This window comes from Spermophilus citellus, assembly GCF_964194105.1.
Source record: "Spermophilus citellus genome assembly, chromosome: 3".
NCBI classification, from domain to species: Eukaryota; Metazoa; Chordata; class Mammalia; order Rodentia; family Sciuridae; genus Spermophilus; species Spermophilus citellus.
This window is the reverse complement of record NC_138184.1, coordinates 75053198-75075024: the sequence shown is the minus strand read 5'-3', so window position 1 is coordinate 75075024 and position 21827 is coordinate 75053198. Positions and strand designations below refer to the sequence as shown.

The window sequence follows — 21827 nt, the reverse complement described above, 5'->3', positions numbered from 1 at the left end:
CTCCCACCAACATGTATGAGTGTACCTTTTCCCCTACATCCTCACAAATAATAAATACTTATTATTTGTATTATTTCTTAAATTTTTTTTTAGTTGTAGTTGGACTCAATACCTTTATTTTTTTATTTTTATGTGGTGCTAAGGATAGAACCCAACACATTGCCTGTGCTAGGCGAGTGCTCTACTGCTGAGCCACAACCCCAGGCCCTTATTTGTATTTTTGATACTCACCATTCTGACTGGAGTGAGATGAAATTTTAATGTAGTTTTGATTTGCATTCCTTGATTGCTAGAAACTCCCAACCCTTATCTTAAACAATTCTGCAAGGTAGTCATTGCTTTCCTATTTTACAGACAAACCAGCAGAAGCCTCAAGTGACTGAAAAACTTTCCTGAGGTCACATGGTTTCCAAGTGGTTAAACCAGGGTTTAAGCAGACTGGTTTCATCACCATGGTGCCTGCCAGAAGGAAGTTGGCTTTGATGTCCTAATCAAAAGAGCTGAGAAGAGGACTATTTCCTGGCTCAAGCTTACCATCTTAGCTTAAGTCTAAAGCACCTCACCCGTGCAAAGTACCCACACTGGCACACTACTACAGAAAGTAGAGCTGAAGGGGAATCCAGCGTCCAGAGAGGGTGTCCTGCCCAGGGACCCCTCATTTTACAGTACTGACTCCACTAAGGTATGTGTGATCGCAGGTTTCTATTGCCCATCACTTGACCTTTGGCGCGAACGAAGTCGCAATGCCCAGTTAGTTACGGCCAGGACTCCCAAGACTCTGGGCCTAGGGAGTTAGAAATCCTCAGACACGAAGGGCTTTATAAGACAGAGTTGCTACCTCCTACCCATGGGGCACTAAAATTAATCCTGTACCTTTCTCGGCAGTCCGGTGCGGTGGGACCGCCCAGCTTGCTACACCATTCTGCGGAACGAAAAGCAAAGTAGAGGCAGGACCAAGCCCCAGCGAAGATCTGAGAGTCGACCTGACCGTTTACTTCAGACCCGCGCCTTAGCCCCCCAGGAGACCGCGTCTAGGTCTCGCTCACTGCTTCTCCAGAGCCACTCCCCAACACCGGGGGCCAGGTGAAAGAGGTACCTGAGGGCGAGGAAGGGTAAGAAAGCGAGAGAACCCCCTCCTCTGACCCCGGCACCTGCGAGGGAAGCAGGAAGGAGCAGCCTGTTGCCACTTTGTGCACCCGAGGCGCGGGTGGTGCTCCAGCTGCGGAGGGGTAGTCTAGGCGCGAGTCAGAGAGGCGCGAAGGGCCGGGGGCAATCCCCGTCGCACAGCCGGCTGAGGTACGCGGAGTGGGCGTGTCCGCCTGTAAGCCCGCCCAGTGGGGAGAGGGAGGGCGCCCAAATAGAAGGGAAGGCAAGTGCGCGGATCTGGCCGCTGCTGCCTGCTCCTCCTACTTTTCTTGGGGCCAAAGGGTAGGCCGTTCCTCTCGGAAGTAAACGCTGGAGGACTCTAGCCATGGCGGGAGCTGAGTGGGAGTCGCTGGAGCAGTGCTTGGAGAAGCATCTGCCATCCCAAGACTTGCGGGAGGTGAAGCGAGTTCTTTATGGCAAGGAGACCAGGTCAGGGGCCCAGAGGCAGAGTTGCGAGGTGTGGGTCTCGGGAACCAAGAGGGCTTCAGGGTCTCAAGCGCTCTGAGGTGACGGTGATGAGGTCCTACATAGGCGGGCCAGACTCATAGAAATCATAGATACGACAGCCCCGGGCCGTGAGGGGTTGCAAGATTCCAGGGAGACCCTCACACAGTATGCCTGGAACTAGAAGGGAAAGGAAGGGTTTGAGATTTACTTTCCTGGGCTTTCTCTGTGGCCACACCAGCACTCCTCTGCCCTTTGAGCAGTTTCTTTTCCAGAACCAGGCCTGCCCTCCGCGGGGTTTGGCTGAGTAAATGCTTCCAAACAGAGCAGTTGATTGTCTGGCTCCAGTCTCTCCTCTCTGGAGTGACTGCCTTCTGGACCCTTATTGGTAGAGTTCAGCTGAATCTAATTGGCAAAGGAAACTTTTCCACTGGCAAGCAAGGGTTTAGTTACCATGTTCAGTAAAAAAGTTTTTCCACCCCTAGCTAATCATGTGTGTCACCAGAACTCTCTGAGGGCAATGCACTATTGGATGGACACTAGATATAAAGAGCTGGAAAAGACACTTTGCTTCCATTGTTGTTTCTCTTTAGTCCAGTCTTCTCTGGAACTACCAGAAGGACCTTTTTAAAATGCAGATCACATCCTGTTGCCTTTTACTTAAAAATATAAGGGATTTTCCTGGTCTCTTAGAATGAACTTCAAACTCTGACCCCAAGAAGCCCTGGCTAAATCTCCTTCCACTTCCTTGTTCATTTGTGGGCTTCTTGCCTCCCTGCAGTCCAGCAGACTACCTGCTCCATGACCTTGTGCAAGTGGCCTTCCAACAAGAACCTAATCTGCTCATCTGCAACTAGAGGGCATTGACTGAATCAGTGGTTCTCAATCACTATTGGAGTTCTGGCAGGGAGACCAGACCAAAGATGTTTTCACAGCTAGAGGATATATAAAGGTAGAATAAAGCTGTCTTTGGGGTTTAGTTAAAAAAAAAAAAAAAGAGGCTCTTCATACCCAAAGAGGAATTAGATAACCTTTAAGGTCCCTCTCAGTGTGTCCAATGCTGTACTGTACTTCCCAGTGCACTTATAAGGTTGTTATCTGGGAAGTATCTTAGCACTAAGGCTCCCAAAGAAGGTGTCTTAAATAAAGCGAGGGTATATCTCAGGCTACAGTTAGTAGGAATGGGAATTAATTTATTTTAAGGGTGAGGTGAGCATATTCACATGTTCTGCTGAAAAAAAAAAAACTAGTGAGCTAATGGGTGTCAAGAGAGGTAAAACTGCAGCATACTAGGAAAAAAGAAATACTTCCCCACATAAGTGGCTGACTGGGACATATTCTGAAATTAGGGCTGAGGTCAGGCCAAAGACAACCATGCTAGAGGGTTTTTTTTTTTTTTTTAAATCAGTATTTGGAGAACTCCAGAATAGAGAGGGATTATGGGTGGGGAAAGTGCTAACCAACATCTATTATTGACCGGTGTCTGTCAGGCCTTGTGTTGAGACTTGACTTATAATAACTGAGCAAATGGCTCCCCTTTTTTCTACTTTTTCTTCTTGGTTGTGTTCTGTTCAGTCTCTCTAGGTTTTAGCACTTGGGTGTAAACCCTCGTACTTGCTCAATCCTTGTGATTGGATAGAATTCAGCTATGAGCAGGATTTCCAACTGAAGATAGAAAATTAATTACCTCCTGCTTAATCTATGCACTGCTTAGAGCCTAGCTTGGACATGGTCACCTCTGTGAAGGCCTTGTGGTTCTGGAGTCCTCAGTCCCTCCGCTGGACTCCCACTCTGCTCCCTACAAGACCACCTTCTCTCTGATTACTTGTTGTGCCTAATGCAGACAATGCTTAGCTGGGCACAGTGATACTGGGGGAAAAAAAGAAAGAGAGCTAATGCTTGGTAAATGTTTGCTAAGTGAATGAGCTAAATGGGCTTTTGCCTACACCAGACAGATGAAATCCCCAGAGGATATCAACTCTCATTTTAAGATAGTCAGTACTAAGAAGCATTCATTCATTCAACAAACATTTATTGATCATTTGTTTTTGTCTTGGGCACATGGGATACTAGGATAAGAAACCAGTGAGGTTTTTTTTTTGTTTGTTTTGAAGTGCTAGGGATCCAGTTCAGAGTTTTGTGCGTGTTAGGTATGTGCTCTGTCACTGAGCTGTACCCACAGCCCCCACTTTCCATCTTTTGATGACTGTTTTACATTGTGAAAGAAGGATAAAGGAGAGCCTAACAGAATTTACCTGTTTGTAGTTCAAGGATGGCAGGAAGGTTTCCCCAGGGCTGTCATACTTAAGCTATATCCTGAAGGAGATAAAGGGGTTCATTTGGAGACAGGAAGGGCTTGTGTCTCCAGACACCGGGGGACATGCCTAGTCATGGACTGCATGTTTGAAAGAGGAGGTCATAGAGTAGATTGAAGAAACCCAACAGGAGAAGGCAGGAGTGGCCAGTGTAGATCCATGCGGGCTCTCTATGCCATGCTGTAGCAGTGGACATTCATCCTTACAGTAGTGGAAACATTGGGGCATTTTCCACAGTAGCCAAGTCAAGAATGGACTGGAAAAGGACAGGTGAAGGATGAGAGGCCTAGAGGCAAACAGAGTACCTGGGGATGGAGAAGTGTCAGGGGCCAGTGGACAGTGGATAGGAGGTGTGGCACAGGTGGTGAGGATCATTCCTGGCTTTTGGCTTCCACCCCACAGGTGACTGGTGGTTTCCTATGAGGAGGATCAGCCTTGGAGAATAATGATGAGTTCAACTTTGGATGAATTGAGTTTGGTGTGTTATGTAGTTCCTAGGGCTGCCAAAATTGTAATAGTGAGCTTAAAACAGCAGTAATCTACATTTTCACAGTGGTAAAGACCAAAAGTACAAGAGCAAGATGTCTACAGTGCCACACTCCTTCCAGATGCTCTGGGGGAGAATTCTTATTTGCCTTTTTGTAGTCTCTGGTGGCTTCTGGGGTTCCTTGGCTTGTGGCAACCAATCTCTGCCTTCATCTTCACATGGCCTTCTCCTGTTGTCCCTGTGACTGTCTTCTTGGTGTCTCTTATAAGAATAATTGTCGCTGGGCTGGGGATGTAGCTCAGCAGTAGAGTGCTTACCTAGCTCTAGCTTGCTTGAGGCCCTGATTTCCATCCCCAGCACTGCAAAAAGCAACAATCAAACAAACAAACAAAATCTTTTCATTGGATTTAGGGCTTATCTGAATAATCTAGGATGATCTTATCTTGAGATTCTTAACTTAATTACATCTGTGAAGACCCTTTTTTCCAAATAAGGTCACATTCATAGGTTCTAAATATTAAGATGTGGATATAGTTCAACCCCTGATAGGTACTCTTGGGGTCTCCATTTAGAGATGTCCAGTGGCTCTTTGTTGTATGGAGGAAGGCCTGATGGGGAGAAGCTGTTTTAGAACTGTGCTGGAGATGATCCTCCCAGTTGGAGAAGCAGGTGCAGCATGGGAGAGGCCCAGAGGGAATGCTGGAGATTCCAAATATTAGAATAGTCAGAGAAGCAGAGACTCTGAAGGTGAGGATGTATAGGTGGGAGGACTCTAGAATGGGAGAGGAAAGAAGCATTAGATAGTATGGGGATGTTTGTTAGTCAAAGACAATTTGGACTTAAATGATGAAAATGCACAGGGCGGTTCCTACAATAGGTAGTAGGGACCTGAGAACAGGGGGCTGAGAAGGGTGTAGGAGGTGAGGGCTGAGCTGAAAGGAAGTGTATGTAGAAGCTTCCTGTGGAGGAGGGAGAGAAAGAAGGATGTGTGGAGTGCTCTCTCTCTCTCTCTCTCTTTTTTTTTTGGTGGTGCTAGCCTTGTGCATGCTAGGCAAGCACTCAACCAACTGAGCTATATCCCCAGCCCTGCTCTGTTTTTTTTTTTTTTTTTTTTAATGGGAGAGACTCAAACAGCTTTAATTGCTTTAATAGTGAATGTGGTGGGTCTATATGTAGTAACATGGAGAGATGCCCAAGTTATGTAGTCAGTCATATGTCACCTAATGATGGGGATATGTTCTGAGAAACACATCCTTAGGTGATTTTGTGGTTGAGTGAACATCATAGAGTTCACTTACAAAAACCAGATGGCATAGGTCAATCAATGTGGCCTTTCAATGTAGCAATGTGACAACTCAGTGTGGTCTCATTTTTTTTTTCTCCCAGTGGTGCTGGGGATTGAACCCAGGCCTCACACAGCCTACCTAGGCATATTCTGTACTACTGAGCTATACCTCAGCCCTTTGATGTGGTCTCTTGATATAATCAGCAGGTATAGAAAACATGATCTATATGAGGCTGCTGATGGTATAACACATTGTATAAATAGAAAGTACACTCTAAAATAATGATTAAAAAGTATAGTAAATGCAAAAGCCAGTAATACTATTGTTGATTATCATTATCAAGTGTTATGTAACCATATATAATTTATGTGCAATATATATGATTGGTAGCACAATGGGTTTGTCTACGCCAGCATCACCACAAACATGGTGTCATGATAGCTATGATGATAGGAATTTTTCAGCTCCATTATAATTTTATGGGACCACAGTCGCTTATACATTCCATCTGTGATAGAAATGTTACATAGTACATGACTATGTATTGTCAAGTGAAAAAGGCAAGTTGAAGAATATAAAATGCAGCCTGATGATTGTATTTGTAATACCTGTACCTACATAGAAAAACTGTGGAAGGAGGCACAAAACATTACTAAAATGGATCATCTGCAAGGTTTGGGCCTAGGGCTTGGGGGGAACTTATTTTTCTTTTTATATCCTTTCTAAATTTCCCCCCTCCGTGGGCATTTTCTCTTGTAACAAATCTCTAGTTTAATAATTTAAAATACTGATGGTAAATAGTCAATAGAGGCGGAAAGATAAAGTGCCTGAAGTGAGAGGCTGCTGAGGATGCTTGGGGCCCTTAGGCCAGGTCTGCCTTGACCCAGGAAGGAGAGATGGGGGCCCAAGAGGGTGTGTTGCAGCCAGGACAGGAAGTGACAGGCTCTCTCCTTCTTGAAGATGGAGCTGAGGCCAGGAGAGGGGGTGGTTTCAGTTGCAGGGTGATGGATAGAGGGACTGAAAGTCAACTACAGGGGCCAGGGTTGGGCTGCAGGTAACCACAGATCCCCCTGGTGAGGCTGTATCTCATTTTCTGGTCCCTGTGCCTTCCTGGACTATGGGTGAATAGGACCTGTCTTAGTCACCATAGACTGGGTGATTTTTCAACCATTGAAATGTATTTTGAATGCTCAAAAGTTCATTAACAAGGCTTTGGTAGATTCAGTGTCTGGTGAGGATCAGTTTCCTGTTCATGATCTATGCCTACTCCTACTTGCTATGTGTACGAATGGTGCAAGGGGCAGGCAACGTCTTTTAGGCCTTTTTGGTTTTATATTCATTTTTTTTTTAGTGTATGTGTATGTGTGTGTGTATGGTACAGGGGATTGAACCAGGGGCACACTACCACTTATTTCTTTATCTTGAGACGAGCTGTCACTGAGTTTCCCAGGCTGGCTTCAAATTTGTGATCCTCCTGCCTCAGCCTCTCCAGTCACTGGGATTACAGGTGTGTGCCACCATACCTGGCTAGGCCAATTTTATATATATAGGCACTAATTCCATTCTTAGGGTTACATCCCTGTGACCTAATCGTCCAAGGGCCCTATTATTTTGGAGGTTGGATTTTGACATGTGATTTTGGGGGTACACAAACATTCAGTCCATTGCAGTACCCCACTGCATCCTCCTTCAGATAACCCAAGCTCCCCTTGTGAGGTTGTGGTTCATTTCTGGTCCAGACCTTTGAAGGACCTAGCACAGGGTATACCTTGAGGGTAGGTTTTGATCTCTTAGACACTGTAGGGTAAGAGATTTTATAGATAGTGACCAGAAAATAGAGATGCTAAAGAGAGGTGTATCCCCAGAGGTGGCTGAACCGGAGGGTGGAGCAGCCCTGCCCTGCCTCGCCTAACCTTGGGTGTAGAAAAATATCCACAGGGATTGTGGAATGAGGGAGTACACAGGCTCAGGGCCAGCAGGCAGCACTTGACATAGCCAACCGGTGGGGAGATGAGGGGATAATACGACTGATGGTGGCAGAGAGAAAACAGCTGTGAGCCATGAACAGAGAGGGATGTCTGCCAGGTTACAGCCAGGCTTCCTCACCAGACAGGAGCCAGGCTCCTCCACCTGACACCATCCCAGACTAAAACCATAGGATATTTGCACAGGGCAATTTGTCCCCGGGACCCACCAGCCTTTGGAGGGAAATAAAACCTTTCTCCTATTTTCTTCCTGTGGCTGCTCATGCATCCTCAGATAGTAGCTCCTGGAAAGCTGTGTGACTGTGTCCCTGGAGGATGACTTGCCCTGAGGCTGAGGCCTGTGAGAGGGGGAGGAGAGGGGACTCTTCCGTCCGGGGGTGGGAGGTACAGCGAGGGGAGGGGAGGTGTGGGCACTGCTGCTATTTCTAACCTGCCAGCGGGAAGGGAACCTTGACTGTTTGAAAAGCAGGCTGATTGTCAGGGGCGGAACCCAACTCAGAGCTGTCAGGGCCGTCACTTGGAAAGTGCCTGGCAGGGGGCGGCAACAGGGGGCTTGGGCTGACAGGGCTGTGATTTTGAAAGAAATGTCTTTAAGAAAGTGATTTAAAGTAGGAGAGAAATATTATTATTAGATAATGGCTGTCAGGTTATTTTTTGATGTGCTCTCTGGGTATTTCATAATCATCTCACCGTTAGATGGTAAGTCCTTCCTGGCCCAGGGCCATGAACTATTCTTCTGGGGTTTTACCCCAGCTCCTGGCATGTAACAGGTTATGAGAAGTTACTTGCTGTTTGACCAGTGGCCACTTTGGTGGATAGTTTTATAAATAATTTTCTAGCCTTTGTTAATAAACCACAAACTTGGATGAACACCTGGACCTTCAATCTGGATCCTTGGGCCTTCACCTGGATCCATCAAACCCCACTCCCAACACCAGGCATGGAACTGGATCCCTAATGGGAACAGCAGAGGACAGGACCTGGGGATGACCCACCCAAGACTCAGCTTCCTTAAGGGCAAATGGCCGCAGGGCCCTCCTCATAGTATCAGTTCTTGGCCTCCATTCAGCCTGTCTCCTGAGCCATATCCTCTGCAGCCCTTTTCTGTTATCACAGCCTGTGCCATTCCCTAGGATCAGCACGGCCCTCTGATTCTAGATCAGAAGCGTGTTTTGGAACTACTCCCTCCTTTCTGTGCTGACTGTTGGAACTTTGATCCCTGCCCTGATTTCCATAACTGCAAAACACTAACCTCTTGGCTGGTTGTTCTTCCCCCACTCTGCCAGGCCTAACTGTGCTAAAGTCTATTGACTATTAAGTAGAGTCTGGACTCAGCATAGTGTCTATTCATGGCCTAGCCCTCCTGCTTCCTAGCCCCCTTGGGCCCTGGCACTGGACACCCTTGGCCAAGGACACTCCCAAACTCTTCTTTACTTGATAAACAACTGCAGAGAGTCTGGGTTTTTCCCCCTGTAGCCCTGGGGATGGAACCCAGGCCCTCAAGTGTGCCGAGTCTACCCTGTCCCACTGAACTACACACCTGTCCCTGGGAGAGGAACTTTAGATGCAGCAAATGTCATCAAAATCCTCTTTCTTCTGCTGCTCATTTAGGAAGCTTGATCTGCCCAGCAGAGCTTTCGAAGTTGCCTCGGAAGGAAACTTTGAACTACAGGGATATGCCTTTGAGGCAGCCAACGAGCAGCTGAGACACCCCCAGATCGTGCGTGTGGGGCTAGTTCAGAACAGAACCCCACTCCCTGCGGATGCCCCTGTGGCAGAACAGGTACAGCCGTCTCTCTCTCTCTCTCTAAGAATTCTTTTTTTTAACCTTTATTTATTTATTTATTTTTAGTTGTATATAGACACAATACCTTTTTATTTTATGTATTTATTGGTGCTGAGGATCGAACCCAGTGCATTACACTTGCTAGGCAACCGCTCAACTACTGAGCCAAAACCCCAGCCCCCAGGTGCAGCCTCTCTTGATCATAAAAACAAACAAGGCTCTGGCTCACCCTTTGCTTTGAACACATCACAATCCTTGGTTGGCCACTCATCTAAATCCACAAGCCCATGTGTCTCAAAGGATAGCTGAAACACTTCTGCCGGACCTCCTCATTTTCCTCCAGCCTGAATCTTGAACTTTTCTTTCTCTTCTGGTTTTTACCCTTTCTCTTCCTTACCGTTCTTTCCACCTTCCCTTTCACTTCCTGTCCAGCTGTTGATCCTGATTAAGTTCCATTTTCCAATTAGGAAGGTGCCCATTTGGCTAACTAGAGCTCTCTTCATGGGACACTGCCTCTCAGTCACCTGCCAGAAGGCCACTTGTCAGCATACACTGGCAGGACTGTCCCATGCTTTAATCCTAAAGGCAGAGACTCCCTGTACCCAGAACTATTGCAGCTGATGGTGCCCACAAGTGGATAGGAATATGATAGATGTTCGTTTATGAGCTTATGGTTAGTAAATAAATGTGGGAGCATTGTGCATTTCCCTAAAGAAACATCACCACAGACAGACACAGGTGGTTAGTTTATATACTTCTTCACAGCATTCCTCCAGCTGCTCAAACTTTGATGGCTTTCTTTGCAGAATTTTCCTCATGATGTAGTACTCTTGAGAATTCTTAGGGATTCTTGAGAAACTTAAGGTCACTTGGATTCCTGGTCAGGTTCTGAATCATCTTTCATGTTGATCCTTCCTTTGCTTTTGAGGGATTGAAAGATATCAGTGGTAGAGTGCTGGCCTGGTGTGCCCAAGTTTGATCCCCAGCATTCCACCACCATCATCGAAAAAAAGATATGTGGTTCTCAGTTTACTTTTTTCTCTGGATTTTTTACTTGTGAATATATCTTCCCTATCATCCCAGATGGTCAGTTTGTAGGGCCAGCAATGTTCTTGTGCCCATGGCACCTAGAAGTATTTTTTTGCATGTTGGTAACATGGAGCAAATTTGTGCTGACACTATGTGTGTGTGGAGGCCTGGAGCTAATAGCCTCTTGGGGAAGAGACTGAGAGCATTGGAAAGAGTTTGTGTTCTCTGGGTTTTCAGCCTGGTTCCTTTGGTCTTTCTTTGAGTGAAGACTATGGAATGTCTCTTGGAACCAGAGATTGGGGAGCATGTGAGATCCCAGGAATGAGACAGTAGAGAAACCAGTGGCAGCAAAATGGGAACAGTGCTGCCAAAGGGGTACCCAGAGGCAGCTAGGAGAATCTGCAGAAGGCTCACAGAAGGACAACATGTGACACAGATGTCACATATCTGGGAAAATTGAGTGGTTGGGGGAAGCTCATTCCTGACCAAGGGCACATACCAATGCATGAAGAATCAGAAAGGTGAGTTGGCAGGTATGATTCACACAGGACAGTGGAAATGGCAGGACAAGCAAGCCCGGCACCTTGAATGCAGGATGGTGTAGAGTAGACTGTCCGGAGCCAAGGGAACATCTGGTCCAGGGGGAGATTGTGTTTGTGTGTGTGTGTGTGTGTGTGTGTGTGTGTGTGTGTACATGCATATGCACCTTGTACATAGTACACAGAATCAGACTTATTCATACTTCTCAGCAACCCCATGAATCTGGTGGTTGTTTCCCCCATTGCCAGGTGAGGAAATTGAGACAGTGTCCATGGGAACCAGAGCTTCTGTACCTCCGCTTTATATTGCAGATTTTAGTCTGATGATATAACCAGCTATTAGAACCTCCCTAGCCCACTCATCTCCTCACACCTGGTCAGGTGGGAGTTTGTTGTTCAATGCACATTGGGATAAATTCTTCCAAATCGTCTTCTCAGAAGAACTGAATGGATTCTAATCCTTGCTTTTTAAATCATCAGGTCTCTGCCCTTCATAGACGCATAGAGGCCATTGCCGAGGTGGCTGCAATGTGTGGAGTCAATATCATCTGTTTCCAGGAAGCATGGAGTAAGTCTTTTGTGATGCTTTCTGAGCTACCTTCAAACAATTGTGTCTCCTCTCCATGTTGTCAAGAGTGTCTGCTACCCTATTTAAAAAACACCACCAACAACAAAAATACACAAACAACAACAACAAAACCAAAACTTCTTTCTATAGAAAGACCTTTTGTCAACAACACCAAAATCCCAGGAAACCTGGCCTCCATCTCTCACACAGGCTCTACTCGGTCATTTGATCCTTTCACTTCTGTCTTTCACATCTTTTTGAATCCCTTTACTCCTCCCTCCCTCTGTACCACTGCCCTGGTCCAAGCTACCAAATCTCTCTCAGTTTTTTTTTTTTTTTTTTTTTTAATGATAGGCATGAAACCCAGGTCCTTGAGCATGTAGTCAACCACTGAGCTACACCTCCTAGTCTTCTCCTCAGCTTTTATAATTACCTCTCCGGCTGATCTCCTGAAACCCTCTTCCTCTGGCCTCTCTTAACCTTGCTTTACCTTCAGATCTTAACTCAAATCCAGTTAGCCTGCCTATCTAAAATCGAGTCCTGTTATATGCATTCCTGGTACCATGTGCTTTTCCTTTATGTTATTTTTTTGTTTATTTTTATTGAAATTATATGTGCTCGTGGTTTAGACTCAAAATAGGTCTGTAAGGTCTGTTACCAAAAAAACAAAAACCAAAAAAACAGCTGTTCTCCTCCCCCAAGGCATCTTCTTTCTACACTTAGCTTGTTCTTTGGAATTTACCTTTGTTTCTATAGTTACTTCCTAATTTTTCAGTTTTACGTCATTCATGGACTTCCCACTATAGAAGTGCTTTGCCTCCTCATGCCCGCCTCTACATACATGTATCCTTCCTCGTCTATTCTCCATTCGGTTTCCACTGAGCCATTTTGATTTCTTTTCCTGAATAATTTTTTGTTTTCCCTGCAGCGTGATTTGTTTTCTACATACTTAACCACAAGTTCAACTCCATACTTTCTCCTAAATTCCCTTAACCTGTTTAGACACATCAAGCAGTCTATCAATTTCCTCTCCTTAAAGAAATCTGTCCCAGAACCTTCTAACTGCTCCAGTCTGAATTAATTGCCCCACCTGCTGGTCACACAACTGATCCATTCATCATCCTGAGGAGTCTGTTTTTAGGATCATCATCCTGAGGCGTCTTCTTTCCTTCCTCTTTCTGATTACTCATTTGGGTGGAATGGCCCCCTGAGTAATCAGAAAGAACACATGGGAGAAAAATGTTTTGGGACCTTACACATCTTAAAATATGTGTCTTCTACAATTTGCTTGATTGTTTGGGTAGGTATCAAATGTGAGGTTAGAAATAATTTTCTTTCAGAAGTTTAAACATATGGCTTCATGGCTTCCTAGCTTTGAATGTTGTTGACTAGCCCAAAGCCATTTTAATTTATGACCTATTGTCTGTGACTTATTTTTCTCTGGATGATTATAGGATCTTCTCTTTTTGGCTAATGCTCTGCAATTTCATAATAATGTCCCATTGTGTGTACCTCTCTCCATCATTATTCTAGGCACTCAATGGATTCTTTCAGTCTAGAAACTTGGGTCTTGCAAATCTACATTTTCTTGTATTGTTTTATTAGATCTTTTCTCCTGTCAAAAGACAAAATTACAATAAGCATAGTTTGAAGTTCTTAATTGACTTGGTGAGTCTAGAATCAGGCAACACTGCATTCCAATGAGCTGAGAAGAAAGAGGTTGGCTTTATAAAGGAGAAGGGCTGAATCAAGTAGAAACAAAGAACAAAGAGAGGATTGGATGCTTCAAAGTTACTTTCCTTGAAAGGCAGGAGACAGGAAGATAGAACAATAGAAAAATAACTGAAAATAGTTAACATCACATTACTTCAGATTAGTTTTGTGGTAAAGATTAAAGTAGAGGGAATGACAGTATCATGCTGACTGAAATTGGTCTGTTTTGGAGATTTGGCTATCATTTCTCTTTCTTAAGGTTGGATAACAACTTAGTTTCTGTTTGGTGATGTGGAACTTTAATATCAGTAATGCCATTTTGATTTTTAGACTGGTCCCTTATTCAACTTCTTCCTTTTATTGGATTGGAACTGCCCCTCATGCATTGAGGCCTACCATGGACACCCTCCTCCTTGGTGGGGCCCCGGAGATTCTCTCTGGCAGAACCGAGCACTTTGTCCTGCCAGGTTGTGCAGCCATCCCAGGTCACAATCTATCTCTTCCTCTTTAGGCTGGCAATTTCCAAGGACAGAACCACGTCAGAGTCAGGAGCCTGGCTCATTGAGTGGTCCATCATGCCTTACCCTTTAATTAGAAAACTATGGTTGGGGCATTATAGCCCCTGACCTCACCCAGCCTCCATTCCTTATCTCCATTCCTCTTGAAGGATTGTTTATGTTGGAGTATTTGTGTAAACAGGAAATAAAAGCCATTAAAAGTGGAAATGGAGAAATTTGGAGGCTTTAGTGACTTGAAATGAAATCAGCATGGGAGATTGTATTCTCTAGGGGCACTTAGTCATTACTAATGCTCTGAAAGCTGAGAATTAATGGTCACTAAAGAGCATTTTTGTTATCAACAGCTTTTTTGTCATCTTCCTTAAAATAGTTCATCTGTCTTCACCTCACCAAAGGGACACAGGGGAGCTGTAAGTCTGGTACCAAGGCTCTTGGGGGTGGTTGTTGGCAGCACTTGCTGCCTGTTTGGGGCACGGAGAGGCTGCCGGTACCATTGGTGGTGTGCTCACTCTGGTGCAGTCCTAGGATCAGGCATCCTGGGACTAGAGGAATTAGGAAGCTGAGGCTTCTCTTTCTACACAACTGTTTCTGAGGGTGTCAGAGAAGACCTGCCCCTTAGCACAACTGGTGTTGTGGGGGGGAAATATTATCTACCATTGTGGTTTTAAAATAGGCCACAAACCCCCATGCCAAGGCAGTTGAACACCATAAAGTCACAACATGAAGCATCCTGCAGATGCTTCTCTAAAGTTGGTTTGTTCAGAACTGGTAGAACAATCGCAGACATTTAGAAATGCACCTAGAAAGTGGTAGAATGCTTGCCTATCGTGTGTAAGGCCCTGAGTTGGATATCCAGCACTACAAAACAAAACGAAAACCAGTTAGTTTAATGAAATTTCCTACTGAATTAATTCCCTGGCAGGGTCTAGCCAAAGATCATGGGAATAATGCACTTATCTTTGAACATGCTTATTCTCACTTCTGAAGAAGCCTCCTTGTCCCTGGGAGAAGGAGGGTCCCAATAGTGATCTCCTGTAGCTGAGCTGAGGAGCCTACCCAGAGGCTGTGGGTGATAGAATTCTAACCTTTCTCCCCTTTACAGCTATGCCCTTTGCTTTCTGTACAAGAGAGAAGCTTCCTTGGACAGAATTTGCTGAGTCAGCAGAGGATGGGCCCACCACCAGATTCTGTCAGAAGGTAAGATATTAACTGCTCCTCGAACAAGAGCTACTGAACCTGCATGGGTCACAGAGCATGGCCACAGCTGTCAGCTGTGGCTCTTTGCCATGGAAAATGTAACTGTTTGGTGCTTGTTTTACCAGTTAAAGTAGATAAGACTGTTTGCAACCACTTTTTTTTTTTTAAGTGTATGTTCACTTAAAAATCATAGACCTTCAGAGCAGAAATTGACTTTTGTGGCTTTTTCAGGTAAGGAAGCTGTACCTCCTATAGAGGTGGTCTATGACTTCTATAGTAAGTCCAGGGACATCGATTCTTTGTCCAGAGTTTTGCTTACTCCAGTCGCCATTTGCTTGCGTCATATAGGTTTTGACGCATGACCTCTCTCATTAGGTAGAAATTTGTTTTGATTTCTTTTTTATTAAAACATCATAACACATGTGATATGATCCCATTTATATGAACTACCCAGATAAATATCTAGAGATGGAAAGCAAATTTGTGGTTGCTAGGGTCTGGTTTAAGGAAAGAAGGGGAGTAGCTACTCATGGGGATAGCGTTTCCATGAGTAGCTGGGGTGATGAAAATGTTCTAAAATTAGATCATGGTGATGGTTACCACAATTCTGTGAATCTACTAAAACCCACTGAATTTCATACTTTAAAAGAGTATGTGAATTATGGTATGTGAATTATGTCTTAATAAAGCTGTTATCAGAAAAACCCGTAACAGCTGGGTGAGGTGGCTCATGCCTTGTAATCCCAGCGGCTCAGGAGGCTGAGGCAGGAGGATTGCAAGTTCAGATCCAGCCTAAGCAACAGCGAGGTGCTAAGCAACTCAGTGAGACCCTGTCTCTAAATAAAATACCAAATAGGGCTGAGGATGTGGCTCAGTGGTTGAGTGCCCCTGAATTCAATCCCTGGTACCCTGAAAAAAGAAAAAGTGATGGATATTAACTTATCCTTATTCTCATCCATAATGAAGGAACTCCTCTCATTTTTCTGTCTTCTCTTTCAGACTTCATATATCCTTAAAAAGTTTGGGGACAGAGCTATAATCATAGTGATTTTATCAATATTAAGTTGTGATTCTAAATATCAGTATTTTCAGACTATAGGGGGAAAACAATCTCTTGTTTATCAGGTTGTTGATTCCTTGCTATGGAAAAGAGAAGGGGACTCCTTAGGGGGCTATTGCAGTTCATAAGTCTGAGCTAGGGCTAGAAGAAGGGCGTGAATGAGATCTGGTGCCAGTCATCATCAAAGGGACCAGAGGTTCAAGGTCACCCCTTAGGAATGTAGCATCTGCTATGGCTAAAATGTGTTCCCCAAAGTTGATGTGTTACAAACTAATCCCCAATGTAAGTATTGAGAGTGGGGATGAGCCACCGTGCCTGGCCCATCTTACCCATTTTTACATGTACAGTTCAGTAAAGTATTTTCACATTGTAGTGCAACAAATCTCCAGAACTTTTGCATCTTATAGATCTGAGACTCTGAACCCATTAAACAATAGCTTCCCTTTCCCCTGCTCCCAGCCACTATCAACCACCATTCTATTTTTTCTTCATGTGATGTGATTACTCTATCTTATATAAGTAAATCAGAGAATATTTGTCCTTTTTTTGACTTACTGGTTTTTTATTTTTATTTTTAAATTTTATTTATTTATTTATTTTGTGGTGCTGGGGATCGAACTTGGGCCTTATGCATACAAGGTAAGCACTCTACCAACTGTTATATCCCCAGCCCTCTTTTTATTTTTTTAACCTCTATTTTATTGATTTATTTTTATGTGGTGCTGAGGATTGAGCCCAGATGCTCTACCACTGAGCTACAACCCCAGCCCCTTGACTGGCTGATTTCAATGAACATACTGTCCTTAATGTTTATTCATGTTGTAGCATGTAATAGGCTTTCCTTTTTTCTTTTGAGGGTGAATAATATTCCATTGTATGGAAGACCACATTTTGTTTACCTATTCATCTGTTGATGGATACCTGAGTTGCTTCTATCTCTTGGCTATTGTAAATAATGCTGCTATGAATCTGCATGTAGAATTATCTTTTTGAGTCCTGCTTTCAGTTCCTTTGGGTATATATCCAGAAGTAGGATCATGTAATTCTATATTTAATTGAGGGGTGGGTATGGGAAACCTCTATAGAGTTTTCCATTTAATGTTCTTACCAGCAGAGCACAAAAATGATTATTATGGGCTGGGGATGTGGCTCCTCAGTAGTAGAGTGCTCACCTAGCATGTGTGAGGCACTGGGTTTAATTCTCAGCACTGCATAAAAATAAATAAATAAAATAAAGGCATTGTGTCCATCTATAGCTAAAAAAGATATTTTTTCAAAAGAATAGTGATTATTCTTGTTTAGTTAACCATGGGCATCAGGATGACAATGACATTTAGTGTTCCTGACAACTGCTATGAGTGATAGCTCCAAACCAAACCCAATTATTTAATAGGATCATTCAATTCTTCTCCAATAAAAGAACTTTAATAGGCTGGGGTTGTGGCTCAACGGTAGAGTGCTCGCATAGCACATGCAAGGCCCTGGGTTCAATCCTCAGCACCACATATAAATAAATAAAATAAAGGTACTGTGTCCAAATACAATTAAAAAATAAATATTTATAAAAAAGAACTTTAACCATTGATTTGAAAGTAGAACTCTGAATTATTTGTATTTCCAGCTAGCAAAGAAGCATAACATGGTGGTGGTGTCCCCCATCCTGGAACGAGACAGAGATCATGGGAATGTTCTGTGGAACACAGCCGTGGTGATCTCCAATTCTGGAGCAGTCTTGGGAAAGACCAGGAAAAACCATATCCCTAGAGTGGGAGATTTCAATGAGGTGAGCTGCACCACTGTGCTTGCTCTTTAGTCTACAAATCTCACTGGGCTTTCTGTGTGGAATAATGTGGTGCCATGTAATGCTGGAATAGTATGGATGTGACGCTCAGAGGGTCTCATAATGTTGCCATGCATCACACAAGCAGATGATATTCAGACATTATCTGGCAGGTGAGCCACAGACACCTGGAGCACAGTGGAATTTTTACACATTTTTAAACTATAACCTGATATGACTTCTTGAAACTATCCTTTGCAGTAAGTGGTACTTAAGTTAAAACCAAAATAGTGTACAAATATTAAATGATTCCTGAAGCCCCTTTCAGGATCTGAGCACCTAGCCCACCGTAGTCCAATCCTAGTTTTGGGGGTAGCATTGCTCGTCTATGGCTCCCATGGTGTCTGAGTTGGCCCAAGTCCGTGTATTGGGTGATAGGGGGTGAATATGTATATGTGTGTTATATGAGACTTCTCATTCCTGTTGTCAGGGCATAAGTCAGGGACTGTTTGATTGGTTCATGTCAATTCATAGGTGAGTGAGATGGAGGGAGTGGATATTGGAAGAAGGGAAATGAACTCCACCTAATGCCTAAGATACTAAATCTGAATATGATTTTCAGTAAGTGCAGTTTCAGTCCTTGGTCCTCCCTCTGCAATCACAGGGCTCTCAGCTACTCTTATGCTGGTTGGGAAGACAAGAAATCATTTACAGGGCTAGATGAGGTTCCCCAGGAGAGAGAAGAACCCAGGTTTCACAGTAACAGCTGGAGGTGGATGTGGGAAGACATGCCCCTCACCTGTTTACCCTCTGATTAATTTTTAGCTCCCACAGATAGCAGAGGGCAGGTCTCAGAACAGGATATGTTCTGGCGTCTGCCACGTGTGCATATCCTGGTTGCTTCCTGATCCTCATCAATTTTGAAATGAATGAGAAGAAACAAAGGCTCTGAGGCAGACCTATTTGGAATCCACCTTTCCCCTCTATCTTCGCTTAATGTTGTCCCTGATAATGTTCCACAGCTGGGAGAGCTCCCCTCTGTCTGCCCTGCAGGTTTATCCTTAATCCCTGGCAGGAGGCCTAAGGCGCTTTTTGTGGGCTCCACTCTCAGATTTGGCCTTAATCAGTTAAGCAAGTCTCATGGCTACTCAGGTGACAGTTTTCTCTTCCAAATAGGAAGAGGATTGCTTTGAATGAGTACAAGTTTCTTCAGCTGCAGACTTCTGTATAAGGACATATGGTTGGTGTAGACATCAGTTTACTCTTGTTAGCATGGATCAAACCTCAGCCTTTACTTGAAACCTCACCATAGTTTATCCTTGAAAGTTGCTTCATCAGAGATTTTTTTTTTATTGGTTGTTCAAAACATTACAAAGCTCTTGACTTATCATATTTCATACATTAGATTCAAGTGGGTTATGAACTCCCATTTTTACCCCAAATACAGATTGCAGAATCACATCGGTTATACATCCACATTTTTACATAATGCCATATTAGTAACTGTTGTATTCTGGTACCTTTCCTATCCTCTACTATCCCCCCTCCCCTCCCCTCCCATCTTCTCTCTCTACCCCATCTACTGTAATTCATTTCTCTCCTTGTTTTTTTTTTTTTTTTCCCATTCCCCTCACAACCTCTTATATGTAATCATCAGAGATTTTTGACATGTCACAAAGGAGACTGTGGGCAAATGTTTAAACCACAGTGATTTTCCTTTGGGGTTGGTTGGTTATTGTATCTGGATTTGTGTGTTTGTCTGTGTGTGTATGTATCTGTTAACACTGAAATTCTGGAACTTGTAGAGTCTACACCCAAGAGTGTTACTTTTAGACTACTAGACATATTTTTCTGTTGCGTCTAAGGAAAGTGAAATTCTTGAAGCTCTGAAGCATCAATATGTGGTCCTTTGTTTTTGTTTTTCAGTCAACCTATTACATGGAAGGAAACCTGGGCCATCCTGTGTTCCAGACCCAGTTTGGCAGGATCGCAGTAAACATTTGCTATGGGCGACACCACCCTCTCAATTGGCTCATGTACAGCATCAACGGGGCTGAGATCATCTTCAACCCCTCAGCTACCATTGGAATACTCAGGTCACTCATCGGGCAGGATCTTGGGGGCTTCTTGGGGCCCAGACACCATCTCCTCCAAAGGCTGGGCTGTGGGACTTAGAGATACGTTCGGTAAACTGCAGCAGGCAGGTGCAGCCACTAGGATGTCTAATAGACCTGAGCCCTAGATTGTATGTTGGCACATTTGACCTGCTTTTCAGTGAAAAGACTTCTCAGGATGACCATTACAAGCACCATCTCCCCAAAGAGTCACTTGCTCTCCTCTAAGACTTAACTTTTGCCATGATTCTGAACACTGAGATGAAAATAATAATCCCTACCCTCCTCTGCATTCATCAAGATTCAGAAAGCCTCACTTTTAAGTCTTGAAGCCCAGTAGGTGCCTGACCAGTGTTAGCTCCTGGACAGGAGGTTACAGATTCCTGATCCTCAAATCTACAGTGTCCACAGGGGAGAATGGAAATCCAGATGAGAAAGGGAACAGGTGAGGGAATTGGAGCCCAGATGATACTCAAGAGATCAGTCCAGGTGGGGGCTGTGATTGTAATTCAGTGCTTGACTAGCATGTGTGAGACATTGGGTTCAATCCTCAGCAGCACATAAAAATAAATAAATAAAGGTACAAAAAATACAATAATATTATAAAAAGAAAGAGAGAAAGATCAGTCCAGAAAACTTGTGTTTAACCAGCAAAGTGTTTTCCTTTAATAACATCTAACAGCTAGTATTTGGGTGTCAGCCCTATCCTTTAACAAACAAAACTACTCTGGTTAAGGCAGCACTGGGAGCTGGGATTGGGTGGCCCAGACAGCCCCTAACGTCATGGGTAGTACCCCTCAGGGCTGCATAGTAAATAAGCAAGTGAGATAAAATAGCAGGATGTGGTGACATGCCTGTAATTCCAATGACTAGGGAGGCTGAAACAGGAGGATTGTAAGTGTGAGGTCAGCCTCAGCAACTTAGCAAGATTCTGTCTCAAAAAAAAAAAAAAAAGAACTGGGGATGTAGCTCAGTGGTGAAGAAACGTTTCTGGCTTCAATCTCCTGTACTGGGGGGGACAAAAACCCTACACACTCGTGCCTCTGCCATTTGGCTCTTCCTCTACGTCTGAGCATTTGGGTGACTTCCAGGTTTGCATCATTACAAGTAACAGAGCTCTAGGAATTTATGTGCAAATACTTCTCTCCCCAACTCACTTCCTCTAAAGCAGAGTGCCTGCAGCAGGAGATGCTGGCATCTACTCTCTGAGGTCCTTGTTGCCTGGGCTGGTCCTTACGTGGGGGGACAGGCAGGGGTAGGTCTGATGGGCAACTTTGAGATTTCTGTCAGTCCACACTGTCCCTCTTGCACAGCAGGTCTCTGATCAGGTCATATTGCAACCCCTAATCTCTTACCTCAGGTCCACCACCCTGTATGTGCACCTGGAGGTCTAGTCCACATCCAGCAGGGGTGCTGTAGAGTAGAAGGAGAAAATCAGGCCTTGAATCTTCCCTTCAGTAAAGGCATATTCCTCAGAGAATATACCAGGGTTCCTATGGTGGCTTGAACACCAGTATTAATTAATCACCAGAGCTTTTGAGGTGGTTATTGGTTCCAGCCCCCAGGGCAGAACCTTGGGGCCAGGGTATCACCCTCCTTCAGACCTTCCAAGAGTTAAGTCTCTCCTTCAAGGATCCTTAGAGGAAACAAGTCAACCCTGGGGTACGTGGTCCCGAATTGACTTCTGAGTCAAGGCAAGCAAAGCTGTGGCCGCAGACCCAGACAGCCGCCTCAACACGGGTATGCCTGCTGAGGTCCTCCCTGGCCTTACTATCTCGGGCTTTTATTAGCCCCGATTAAGCAAACAGAAATGTCCCAATGTAATAGGCACATAACTGCTTATGTCCTCAGCAGCTTATT

General features: G+C 44.3%; 1 protein-coding gene across 1 annotated transcript in view; it reads left to right on the top strand.

Moving 5' to 3' along the window:
• The first annotated feature begins 1425 nt into the window (after nucleotides 1–1425).
• The window catches only part of UPB1 (beta-ureidopropionase 1), a 34171-nt gene continuing 13769 nt past the window's right edge, over nucleotides 1426–21827 (top strand). The window contains exons 1-6 of the mRNA XM_081283767.1: nucleotides 1426–1575; nucleotides 9275–9446; nucleotides 11498–11585; nucleotides 14919–15013; nucleotides 17695–17856; nucleotides 19780–19949. Coding sequence (XP_081139893.1) covers nucleotides 1472–1575; nucleotides 9275–9446; nucleotides 11498–11585; nucleotides 14919–15013; nucleotides 17695–17856; nucleotides 19780–19949 — 791 coding nt within the window. The 5' untranslated portion in view covers nucleotides 1426–1471. The remainder of the gene's footprint in view (nucleotides 1576–9274; nucleotides 9447–11497; nucleotides 11586–14918; nucleotides 15014–17694; nucleotides 17857–19779; nucleotides 19950–21827) is intronic.